At 39.8% G+C, this 13714-nt stretch overlaps 1 protein-coding gene across 4 annotated transcripts in view; it reads left to right on the top strand.

Moving 5' to 3' along the window:
* Window positions 1-13714, top strand: part of LOC307187526 (uncharacterized protein) — a 239132-nt gene that overhangs the window by 64746 nt on the left and 160672 nt on the right. For all 4 annotated transcript variants that reach the window (XR_013828634.1, XR_013828635.1, XR_013828636.1 and 1 more), the window contains one exon: window positions 6704-6802. Coding sequence is in view for 1 of the 4 variants with exons in the window: in XM_079923717.1 (XP_079779843.1) it covers window positions 6704-6802 (99 nt within the window). In the remaining 3 variants the exon portion in view is untranslated. The remainder of the gene's footprint in view (window positions 1-6703; window positions 6803-13714) is intronic.

Here is a 13714-nt window from a genome sequence, read left to right as displayed (position 1 = left end):
TTGTCCTCTACCTTTTGTGTTGCTTTTTATAAGTGTTGCTTCTACATAAATCAGATACAGGATATCATAAATTAACATTCACCAATACATGCATTTGGAACTTTTCCACATAAATAACATACAACAGTGAGTTTTCACAGGAAGAGTTTTGAAGACACAGGGGCTAGAGAAGTGTATGTACAAGTTTTGAGAGGACTTGTGAAACAGTTTAAAGTCAAATCCGTCTCTTCCTTTCTTGCCCTAAGGTTGGATTTTGTTTTTATTCATGTTGTTTGGTCTGTGCTTTGTTGTGCAGGGGAGGAAAAATATCTTTCCCTTCTACCTTTCTGGATTTTGGCTGGGACCCCTATAACAAAAGACAGATGAACAAGAGAAAAGCATAGACACTTATCTCATGTAAGTTTTATGTGACATGGGAACATTCATAAGGGAGTGAAGACCTGAAGAAACCGTTAATGCTGAGTGTTTTTACCCTAGGTTTGATGAAGAGTGGAGAGTTGTAAAATGTGATAGGACAGAGGGGTATGAGTTAAGGGTGGTAAATGGGGGGAACTTAGTGAGGTTCAGGTTGCTCTCAGCATCCCTCCATCTTTGGAGGTAAGGATGCTCCTTTCCTCAGGGAGGACATATTTGGGAGGGCATCTCTCACATGACCATCTTATTACCTGCTTTGGGGGAAGGTCAGAAAGTCCTTCCTGCACCTGCTGTTCTCAAATTCCTTCAGCTTAAACTATCCCATATGCCAAGGTGCCATATTTTGGGGTAGCACGTCCTGAACCTCATCATTTGGTATACTGAAAGCTCTTGATATCTTCAGCATTTCATTGCTTCTATATAAATGGACTGAGATGGGAATGTCTCCCAATTTTTAACTTCTTTCCATTTTTCTTAACCAACCCAAATTCATGACTGGGATAGTTGTAATTCTTAACTTTTAGGGGGATTTAACGAGAAGTTTTAAGAATAACAATATAATATGGCAATCGATCCCCTGACTTTGAGCTCCGTTTAAGTGTTTCTGATTCCTCAAGCTCAAATCATGAAAGCACTGAAGTAATGAATAAATAACTCTTCTTGCAAACGCACACACTGTAGTGATTAACAACATGGCACATATTAAAATTCAGGTAATTATGCTCTTTCTCTGCTTTGAAAAGAGCTCAAAATGCTATGTAGGCACTGAGTCCAGGAAGGAAAAGGCTTTACAATCTACTTTGTTCATGAGATGCTGTAACAATAAACAGAACTGCTATTCTGGAAGCATCTGTTAAGCCAATTACATGGCAAGTTTTCAAGTTCTAGAATGGGTGGATTTACAATTGGTGAAAAATTTGGTAACCAAGAGAAGACAGGATCTAGAGAAGAGGGCAGGTGATGAACAGAGAATGTGTGGGCATGATCTTGATGGTGTCTATGTTTTATTGAAACCTGGAAATTAGACACTTTTACGTGTAATATTTTTTTTTTCTTCACATAACAGTTCCCAAACAAACAGTTAAAGTGGTTTCAGGTGATTAAAGCAATATAGAAGATTAGTTTTCTTATGTATAATCACCTTTGCTTCTCCTTTATTGATGAAAAGAGCTTTTCTCAGCGGGTTGTGTTATCTATTTTAGATGTTGCCTGATCTTGTTTTTTAAATGGAAATCAGCTTTTTAATCTTTTTTAATGTAAATTTGATAGCCTGTACCAGCAATTATTCTGCTTTGTTGCAGCTCCCTCTTTAGAACTGTCTCTGTTTTATGTTTAATTGTCCTAATTGTCCAAATTTGAATAAACCTGGAGAACAGCAATGGAGATCATTACTTGTTTTTAAATTTACAAAGCGGTTTAAGCACTCCTTCCTGAACTTCCCTTTAGTTCTTTACACTGTTAATTATGATCTGGCAGATTGGAAAACCTTGTTATTTTCCCCAGAGCTTCTACTCCAAATTATAGGTTTGTTTATTTTTGTTTTACTACTGTATATCAGACTTCTCCTTCTCATGAACATGATAAAAAGCTCATCAGAGAAAATTTACATTCACTTTTTAATCAGTGCAGGATTTTAGCAAGGGGGTATCTACATGAAGAGGTACTTTCTGTACTCTTAGAGGTTGGAACCAGTAACTCTAGTCCAGGAAAAGGAATTAATCCATTTCATCTATCCATCTATTATCCATCCATCATCCATCCATTCATCCATCCATCCATCCTTTTAGCTTCCAGTCTATCCATCCACCTATCCATCCACCTAGCCATCAATCTTTGGAGGGCTTGAACTGGATGACACATCAATTCAATGAGATTATGTTCTGATTTAAGAGTTTTTAGAAAATAAGTAGATTAGATTCTAGGTCAAAACTGACTGAATATTAAAGTTGATTTTGTGCATAATTTAATTGGAGGAAGAAAAACAAAAGAAGATAACCAAAGGAAGTCTTATCTCTGTTTAGGGAGGTTCTTGCAGCCTGTGGTTTTATGCTTTGGTTCAGATCAAGGCCTTGGTCAGGAGACAGTGCACTTGATTTAGCAATTGAGCATGAGGCTCATCTGTGTCCACACATCTATGTTCCACACACTGTCTCTAGCAAGACATTTCTTTTCAATCACCATGCTAAAGAGAAGTCACCTTCATAGGCTCACTCAATACCTAGAGACACTTGGAATGAACAAGGAGGTAGGTTAATTTTTGGTCAATCTGGCGTGCTGGTTGGGTGGCATCAGGTATCAGTAAGAGAAATCCTTCATGTAATGTAGGCAGTCACATATAGATACATAGCTAACTAGCTTAACTGATTTTTGTGGCTAGAATTGCCTAAGGAGACAGAGCCTTGGGATGACCTTGGGCAAGACACTAAAACTCTCTGAGGTTAATTTCACCCCCTCCCCACCCCAATGGGGCCAGGGGAAGGAGTAATTTTTCCGGGGTGCAATATACGGAGAACAGACTAACGTCTCAGTAGTTTAAAGAAGCTCCATTATCATACACAAGGGCAGATCAAATGAAAATGAAATGTTCTCTCATAGCATCTCCAAGTTTCAGCAAGTGAATTCTAGTCATGCTTTGTATTCACAGACAGGAAATGTCTATTCAGAAGGAATGAATAATAGATAACTACTTTCTTTGCTTTACACCTAGTTATAATTCTACAACTAACATAATTTTAAATGAGTTCCTTTCCTCCCAGGGATGTTTCATATTCGAGTTACATACTATAGCCTCAAAACTCAACAGCGTGAAAAATCAAACAGCTGGGGAAAATGTATCTTTAATTTTCCTACCAATTTACCACCCCCTGCCCTCTTGTTCCAGATTATCTGCCTGGTCCTTAGGCAAATGGTATATTCTAAGTCCCTCTACTCTCATAAAGATGATGGACCCCAGCCAATCTTAGCTCCAGTTTTTCAGATCCAGTTTTTATTTGCTGGGGTTTAAAACCAAGGTTTACCCTCACAGTGGTATGTTAAATACCTCATTTGCTGAATCATACCTGAAATAAATTTAACAAAATTGTGTTTGAAATTGCATGTAGTGTTCATTTTTAGTGTTATATAGTTCACAGGTAGTAATTTATGTTTAGTAGGAAGTAGTAATAAAAACTTAGCCTGGTTTATAAGAATCGTAGATTATCTTGTTATATAGAGTATATTACTTGTAAGAAGAAAGGGAATCAGGGTCAAAGAATAACATAACGTAGACTGGGAGGAAATCATAGGCATAATTTTATTAACTGTTCATTAAAGAAGTGAGGGAACAACGGTTCTGAGAGATGCAGTGACTTGTTCAAGGTCACACAGCTGGTTTGCTCCAGAGTTGGCCCCAAACCTCACAGTTTTTGGCGTCTGGTCGAGCACACTTTCCATCACAACATGCAGCCTCTTAGTTTGTTGGTTTGGGGTCAGAACTATAATTAACACAGGGTAGGAAGCCTAGATTATGGAAAAGTTGGAGGGGAAATCTAATGAAAATCAAGCTTTTATGAAAGTCGTAGGCAGTCAACCTGTTCTATGATATATTCATGGTGTCCAGCTGCAAGTGGAGTTTGGCCAGTGGCTCTTCTTTCCTCTTTGACCTCCAGGTTCTCTTCCTAAACAGGTGATTTAAGAGTCTACAGTTAGTGCAGAAATTCTAGCAGAGTGAAAAAAGTAATACAGCAATAAATAACTGTAAACAAAAAAGTACAAAAATAGTAAAAAAAATTACAGAAGAAAGTAATATAGTAATAAAAGTAGTACTTTTTTCCAAGAATTCTGATGTGACATGATGAAGCAGTGGATGGGGAGCACGCATTCCCCATGACAAAAAGTTTAGCCATTCCCCAGAAGTTTAGCCATGACAAATTAGGAAAAGTAGTGTTTGGTGTCAAATGATAATATAAAAGTATGGCAGCTTGACAACCAAGATGGCACGAATACAAAAGGGGCAGGATTTAGGACTCTGATGGAGATCCACTGGCCACACAGATGGCGTGAGCATGGGATGCAGCAGAGCCCTAAGGGATTGGAAATGAACACCAAGCCCACACAGAATCCTATTTAAATATATACACACAAGTATAATATGTGTATGCATATATATGCGTACAGATATGCACATGGGTTTTTGTTCCCATTCCACAGGGTGGGATTCATTAGTTATATTTATAATATCCATTGATAAATAACATCCCCAGGAATTGCCCGGGATGCCAAATGGATCTCATTAACAATTACAGTCAAGACGCTAAGAGAGGCAGGCTAAGAAGTACCTCTTACAGAATGGCTCATTCCTCCCAGGTTGGGATATCCATTACCCCTTTCTTCATCCCTACCTACTAATAACCAGTGTCTTCTCACAAGATCCTGGTCTACTGACTTCTGTCTTGATAGACACTCTTGGAGAAGGTCCTATGATTATGTTATGTCTGTTAACATCTGTATAAAAATTATTTTCCAATATCTCTGTTCAGTGGTGATTTGTGGGGAGGGAGACCACAATAAGGCTGATGTATGGCCCTAGTGACACAATCTCTCAGGGGATCAACTCATTTGAGCCACCATATTAGAGTGAGGACGCTGAGTCTTTTAAGTACTCCTAGACACGATCATTCTTTTGGTTATTGACTCACGTGATCAATTCCAGTTGACAGCCGAATGTCATCATTTTAATTTATCAATATATATAATTTTACATTTATATATTAATTTATAGTTATATTTTAATTTCTACTGAATTATTTGCATTCTCTATCCTGAAATGTCCCATCCTGATATCATCTTACCTGGAGGTGAATTTAATCAGAATGCTGACTGGTGAGCATAGAGTGAAAATTGCTTTGGAAGGAAGTTTTATGTAAACTCTAGAAAAGCCTGATGAAATATCCATACTCCACAACTGAATAGATGATTTGATGACCAGATCATGGAATCTCAACATTTGGTACTCTTTTACCATCAGAAGTATGAATTCCTTTGGAGTGGAGAAAGTGGTGAGGAACAAAATTGATAAGCTATATGTAAAAGAATCTTTGGTCCCCCAAAGATGTCCAAGCCCTGATCCCTGGAGCCTGTGAATATACCTTCTTGTATAACAAAAAGGATTTTGCATCTGCCGCGAAGATTATAGACATGGATTATCCAAGTGGGCCCAGTGTAATTCCAGAAGCCCTTCAAAGCAGAGAAGATTCTCTGGTTGGAGTCGAAGACACGTGGTAGAATCGGAGACAGGAGAGGGAATCAGAGAGATTCCGAGCATGAGGAGGGTTTGAAGTGCTGCTGCTTGTACTGAATGTAGGAACCACCTATGAGGCCTGAAGAGAGGCCTTTAGGAGTGAAGGGCAGCCCTTGGCTGAGAGCCGTTAAGCAAACAGGGCCTCAACCCTGCAACCCCAGGGAACAAAATTCTAACAACTTGAATAAGCTTGTGGGCAGATTCTTCCCTAGAGCCTCCAGACAGGAAAGCAGCTCGGCCCACACCTTGATCTGATCTGTGAAACCTAGAGCAGAAGAGCCAGTTGAGTCATGCTCTGCCCAGACTTCTGATCCATGAAGTTGGGAGATAATAAATGTTTTGTTTTGAGGATTGTTTTAAGCCTTTAAATGTGTGGTAATTTGTTGCTTTAGCGGTAGAAAACCAAAACACTATGTTAGTATGTTTAAGTTCAATCTAAGAAAAATCATCTGAGAAAAATCGTACAGTTGTGCATGTGAACACACACCCCATAACAGAATTCAAAGGAAAAGGACAGTGAAGTACGAGGTAGGTCATTCAAACACCAACTGTTACCTGTAAGATAATGAAAAGTAAACATCTGGTTCTTTGCATAACTGTGATCAAAGGAGCATAATGTGTTTTGCATACATTTGGAGGAAAACCAACTGCATCAGGATTTTCATCAAGGGAGGATTGTACAGGTGTCAAACCGGGGTCCAGGACACTGAACCACTCCCTATGTTATAATGACAAGGAGATAGATGTACAAATCTAATCTGGGTACGTAAGTAAGCTGTCATAGAGCGCCCAGCAGAAGATACAGACCCCCTCAATCGGCATCCTGGGTGGGGACCATGGTGAAGTCAAAAGAAAGAGGAAAGGGAGAAAGACTTTCCTCTGGGCCCACTTTTCATGCTTATCTCTCATTTTCCGTTGACACACTTTTGCCGGCCTTTCCTCCTGGTTCCAGTGTTGGGCATATGATCCAGGGCTGACCCATCCATATATTTTTTTTCTCTCTTGCCATAGGGATTGGTTCAAGATGTGGCCAAAAAGCAGTCCAAAGGACACCAGGACTTTTCTGGGAAGAGTTGCAAAGGCTGTCTTTCCACTGGTGTCACCAAACTGGTAAGATGAATGCTCAGATTGTTGGAGGTTCTCTTGCCGTCTTGTGGGAAGAGCATACCTGGGAATGAAGTCAACACAGACAAAGCAGAACTGAGAAGATGGGGCAAGACAGATAGCTGAGTTTTTGAGCATGTAGATCCAGCTGAGCCTCTGGATTTTACTCTGGACTTTTTCAGTTGCTTGGTTCTTAAGTAATTTGAGGTGGATTTTTGTCCCTTGACATACAGAGTTCTGGTAAAACTGTTTCAGTTACCATGTCACTGCAGATGGTTTGCAAATCTTATTACCTATTATCCCATTTCAAGTTGCCTTTAGAGTATCTACACTGGAGGCAACAATGGCACCAAGATTTGAATGTGTTTAAAACCGAGCTCATCATGATCTTTACTCTTCTCTGACCATTCTTTATGTCCCCTTGGCCATGCCTCTTCTTCTGTTAGGGTTAGAGACATGGGAAGGGAGCCTGTTTCTCCTAGTAAGCATTTCTTTACTCCTGCTTTTGTTAATGGCTCTCCCCTTCTTTGGGTATCTGCTTGTCCCACACTCCACATGGATTCGGTGGCTCTTCCACCCAGAGTTGGTGCACTACCCTTCTGGAAACTATAATTGACCCAAGGATGGGCACATGACCCAAGCTAGTTTTTAAGACTTGCACCTAAATAGTCCTGACAAATACATTGTCTGCCATCTCCTCCTCTGCCTACCTCCAATCAGCCTGCTCCATTCTCAGATCCTATAGTTTTGGGAGTTATTTTTCTATTTCCCTTATTTTCTTTTCATCTAAATTGACAACACTTTTTTCCTAATTATACAAGAAATAAATATTTAATGTTGAGATGTAGAACATATAAATAGGTATATGACAGAAAATGCAATTCACTGCCTCTAAGGGTTCATATGATTAGATTGGGCCCACCTAGATAATCTATATCCATAACCTTAATTACATCTGCAAAGTCCCTTTTGTCATAGGGAAACAGATTCACAGGTTCCAGGGATCAGGGCTTGGACATCTTTGGGGGGCCATTCTGCCTGTTATATATAGCTTATCAATTTTCTTCCTCATCACTTTCCTCACCGCAAAGGAACTTTTGATGGTGATAGGGTACTGAATTTAGGAATACCATTGTCTGGTCATCAAAGCAGTGTATTTGGCTATGGAGTAGGGATACTTCATTGGGTTTTTCTAGAGTTTGCATAGAACATCATTCCAAAGTAATTTTCAGTCTGTGCTCACCAATCAGCATTCTGATTACGTTTGCCTCCCAGGTAACCTGGTATCAGGAAGGGATTTCCCAGGATAGAAAACACAAATAATGGGGTCAGTAGAAATTAAAATATATGTTAAATGTAAGTGTAAAATAATAAATAAAATAAAGTATAAATATAAAATATAAACTATTATCTATAACTATATTACATAAAATTTTAATCTATAATTAGGCCATTGGCCTAGTATGCTGACATTTTAGTTTATTTCCTTTAAGTTAGTTTGCTTATATATTCATCTATTTATTCAATTTTATTTTGATTTATTTATTTATTTTTTTTTTTTTTTTGCGGTACGCGGGCCTCTCACTGCTGTGGCCTCTCCCGTTGTGGAGCACAGGCTCCGGGCGCGCAGGCTCAGCGGCCATGGCTCACGGGCCCAGCCGCTCCACAGCATGTGGGATCTTCCCGGACCGGGGCACGAACCCGTGTCCCCTGCATCGGCAGGCGGACTCTCAACTACTGCGCCACCAGGGAAGCCCCTATTTTGATTTATTCTTATCTGATGCAATCAGAACTCAGTGGTTGGTCAGTTCATTAAAATATTCAGTTAACTTGATGTAATGGAAAGTAAATTAGGTTTACAGTAGGAAGATCTCAGTTACTTTGAGCAAATTATTTAAGTGTTACATGGTAGAAAGATCCTGGAATTTGGAGCCAGAAGATTCTGTGTTTATATCCAGCTCTGGAACTTTCTGTGTAGCCTTGAGGCAAGTAACAACCTAACTGAGCAAATGAGCATCAGATTCTTTGTCTATGAAATGGGGCTAAGGATACTACCTGGCAGTGTTGCCACCTAAATCAGTGATAATGTGGGTAGAGAAGATATTATTATGCCTGACACATAGTAGGTACTCAATAAATGGTAGCAATAAGTAACCTTACAGTCTTTCATCTGTCTTTTGATGTAGGGCTAAGGTCTTTTCTTTGAGCCTGAGTCTGCTGTGAGAAGGCTGCAAAGTCTTTCCTGCATTGAACACATCCATAATAGGCTACAGTTTCCCATTTTAGGCTGTTTAAAGTGGAGTGAGAACTTAGAGCAAAGCAATCTGAGTCAAGAATTCTAGAATTTTATTTATTTCCCCCATTCTTTTGTGATGTTTTCCACATCTAATTGATAACATTTCCCCCAATAACCTTCCTTTATTGAGTCTTTCCAATGATTCAGTCAAGTTTTTATAAAAACTCTCTTCACAGACACACTTCACTGGTTTCCATAGTTGAATAGAGTATATGATTATAATAACAAATACAAGTGGCATTAACAGGTTTGGGAAAGTAACTGACTTTAGATAAGGATAAAGGAATTCAATTTAGAGTAGAATCACAGAGTCTCTTAGAGAGGAGTATACCAACACAGGCTCATTCATTCATTCATTTAATCTTTATTTAGTGACTACTACATGCCAGGCACTGTTTGCCAGACACTACTATATGCTGGGCTCCTGAGGGTACAGAAATGAACAAAGCTGACAAAAACCTTTGCCCCTCTTGGGTTTCCATCTAGTGCTAGCATACAGTGTCCTGGGACATCAGTCAGCACATTTTACAGAGGGATTAATGCCATCAGTTAATGAAATAAGTTGGTCATTTAAAAGCACTCTTTCAGTATTTCTGTATTTTCCCTTTTTTAAATACTCCTGCTTAACTTGAAGTGATTTCAAACCCTCATTCTCCTTTATGCCTTACGTCTTTTCTATTGTCAACTTCTCTCAGATTTTTTTCTGCAATGTTTCTTGACAAATAACAGTAAAGAGCCACCTTATGAATCTCTCTACCCCAAATATTTTCCTTTTCAATGCGTCGCATGAGTAGATGCTAGAATCATAGTCTTTGGGAAATATACTCACCATCGCACTCTGAAAGAGAAGGCTGGTTTCATGGGCATTTGACCTGTGTATTTACACAGGGCTCAGGCTCAGAAGAGCTCCACACTTGGTTTAATGCTCTCCTGTCAGTCTTGAAATTTTTAATAATTTTTGAACAAGGGGACCCACATTTTTGTTTTGCTTTGGGCTCTGAAAATTATGTGGCTGGCCTGCCTAAAGATCCTTATTTTCTCACTCTATTAAATCCAAACTCCTCTGCCTACCCGTTAAGGTGATTGCCCACCTTCCCGTCTCAATAACCTCTTATTTTAACTTCTCCTTGATGGAATCTTTGTTTGAGATTAGCCAGACCTGCTGCCCTTGCCTAAAATCGGCTCACTTCTGCAACTGTGTTGTGGCTTAATCAGCTCTTTCTGATGGGAAGGGGCCCTGTGTTTTCTCTGCTCCAACCTGAATCTCCAAACCTTTATAATCTGACTCAGAACTCCCCCCCTCCAACCTGAGTTTGTTTCCTCTCAGTATTTATGTAATTATGAATTTAAGCTTTCTAATAAAATAACCATAATAGCTACTCCACCTTTAGTGTTTACTGTGGGTCTCCCTGGCATGGAACTAAGTGCTTTGCATTCATTATCTCGTCTTTACATAGACTTCTGTGTTCTCTCTTCAGTTTGGGGTATGCTTATTCAGTAAGGTCTGACTCTCTATGTAGACCACGTTTTCTGAGCCCACGGGTCATGTCTTCCGCATTCATTTGCACTCTCTCGGCACCATGCACATGGTGTTGGTGTAGTGCCAGGTCTCTGTGCCTGTTGCCAATTGACTGACAAAATGTTAATAAAAGCTGAAAGTTTAAAGTATTGCACTTCCTTCATCTACTGATTTTTTTGCAGCTAGCTGTATCCTAGGAAGACTTTGCTGGCCTGAGGAATTTAAAAAGTGGTCTGTATCATAACTTGAAGTAATTGTTCTTGTGATTGAAACTAACAACTATATAATGCCTGCCAGGCATAATGTCAAGACATGATTTGATTTCAGGTTAAATTTGCAGCTAAGTTGATTTTGCAAAACATGCCCACATGTGCTCAGGCCATATGAATGTCCTCCCTATCTCCATTCACCCTCAAAAGTGCACTTGTCCATAGAGCTGGATATCCTTCACTTGTTGGAATATTTGACCCTGTGCATTTAAGGCTGAGGCTTCCAAGACTCATTAGAAAAAATTGTTGTTGATCAGCGTCTGCCAAATGTAAAATGCCATATTCAGATACCTTTAGGACGTCCATAAAAACAGCCAGAAATAGGGCCATGGTATTTATCAAGTCAAGGGAGACTCATGCCTAATAACAGTGAGTTGTTTTATGCTGTTAAGAAATGAGCAGACCTGTCAGGAAAATGTTCAACATAAGCTAATGTCAAACTTGCTGGAATAACTTACACACTGTGGGGTTCCCATCTGTGAAGTCGCTGGGGAGGTGGCTGCTTCCATGTGATTCTTCAGATTTGTCAGTTAAATTAGATACTCAAGGGCAAAACCAACAGACAGGGGCATTGTGGGATGCTCCTGGAGGATTCAGAATCCATAAGCCATGAGTAGGTCCCATTCACAATTTTGTTCATGCTGATACTAGGGGTCATATCAGTTTTATAGGAAAGCAAGGGATAAGAGAGCAAGCCAGCAGGTCAGCCCTCTTGAGACTATCAGTGGCAATATGCCCAATGCATAATTTGTATGACTGGAGAGAAGGGAATGGCTTTATTTTGTTTTCCAGTAGGAAAGTCCCAGAATATGATGTTGAGAGAAGAGTTGGTAGGTTTTTAGGAATTAGATGTCTTTGCTGTACCAAGCCAGGCTTCTATCAAGAAAGTTATATTTATGAGAAGCTGATCGAAGTTTTACTAATATTTCCCCATGACACACTGATCTGAGGATAAAACTAGGATACAATAACAAAAAGAAGAGCAAGTTTCTGTTTTGACCTCCTTTAGCAACTGTAAGGAAAGCAGCCATTTCATATATTCTAGTTTATTTTTCTCCCTCTTTTTCATTGCCTTCCCTCTCCTCGCCCTCACCATTCTCCACTAGAGGGCCTTCAGAAGATCATGGGTATGGAGTAAGGATGTCCTGCCTATGAGAATGTAGAAGGTGTATTAACATACTACTCAATACTGTCTCAACCCACATCCCTTCCTCCCACCAGTACTGATCTAAAGTCTTTGGACCAACTTGGTAAGGCTCAACTCTTTCTTCTTTTAGGGTAAGTTATTTCCCAGGAAGTTCCTTGAACCTTAATGAAAAAAGGCTCCTGGTGAATTTACTCCATTAGTCCCCAGATCCAACCCCAGATCCAGGTATGTCTGGATTGTAGGATGAACACTGAGTCAACTGAGAAAGCTCCACTGCACCACAGCAGGATAGCATCTCAATGGCTTCAAGATTTAAATGTCAGATGGTGGAAGTCAAATATTGTCAGGACAATCCCAAGTATTTTCCCGTATGATCCTCAGAAGCAGACCCTGAGACAAGGAGTCAAGTAGAGATGATATTTTTGAGAGATGAGCCTAGGAAACACTGTTAGTGGAGTGAGTAAGTGGGACAGGAAGGAACGAGGCCAATAAAGGGTGCATTATCAGGCTAGTCATCACTTTGGGTAACTGGAGCTTGTTCCGCCTAGGAACCCTGGAAGACAGTGTAGAATATACCTCAGAACTATCCCAACTGAGAGTTGAGGAAGCTGGGATGTGTATCCACCAAATACTCTCTGTCATTTGTTGATTCCAGGGGCATCAACCCTCAAGCACTTTAGGCTTGTCCTATAGGAGACCCATCTCTTGAAACCAGAAAACCTAAGTAGAGAATTGCAGATATTTGCAGTTAGCATCCTTTGATGTGTAGAGGTGAGTGGATATGGATAGGCACTGACCCAGCCTGTTATTGCGAGTGGGAAGCAGAGTAATTAATAATCAAGTTCAGCAGAAAAACCACTTTTTGGTGGTTTTCCTATCAATGCATTAACAAAGCTCATCTCAGACAAAAGAAAACTGGGAGACTGGCAAGGGAAAACTAAAATACTTACAGTTTATATAATTTCTGCAAGGTAACTAACACTCAACTTGCTATTGGGTAGGTGTGCAGGAAGTTTTAGCAAGAGAAGAGAAAACTGATCGGCAGATGGGCTCAAAGAAATCTGCTTGTACAATATACTTTGAAATTATCCATTGTGGGCTTAATCTCTTTGCACAAACCCAAGAGTCCTTTAGCTAATTCCTTTCCCAATGAAGGAGGCAATCAATGTTCTTTCAGGGGAGAAAATTACTAGAGAGCCTAGTATGTGTTTTGATGCCCTAATGAGGCACTATGAATTACCCAACCCAAACCAATTAAGTTTTAGCCCAGATAGAGGGCTACTGAGGAGATGAGGACACAGCATGCATTTAGGACAGAATTAAGTGCTCCCATAGCCTGGAAACATGCTTGGGGGAAAGCCAAACCTTGTAGGCTCTCTGCCGTCCTTAAAGCTGGCAGTAAAAATGTGATCCAGCTCAATGTTAGCTTTTGACGCTTTTGCTTCTTTGGCCTTAAATTTAAAAAATGTCTGTAAAACATAAAATATGTTTTGAACATTACATAAGGCTATTAAGGGAGGGTGAATCATGAAAACCTGGTATGTCAGAGACAATAAAGTAAGCGAAATGAACTACCGCTGACTAGCTGCTTGACCTTGGGCCAGTTGTTCAGTCCTTTCTTGTCAATCAAATAGGAAATTATAGCCCAATAATGTGGTTTTGGATTGCAGCTCAATAAGCAAGCTCT

The sequence above is a fragment of the Stenella coeruleoalba genome, assembly GCF_951394435.1.
Source record: "Stenella coeruleoalba genome assembly, chromosome: 6".
In the NCBI taxonomy this organism is placed as follows: Eukaryota; Metazoa; Chordata; class Mammalia; order Artiodactyla; family Delphinidae; genus Stenella; species Stenella coeruleoalba.
This window is presented reverse-complemented; position numbering and strand designations above follow the sequence as displayed.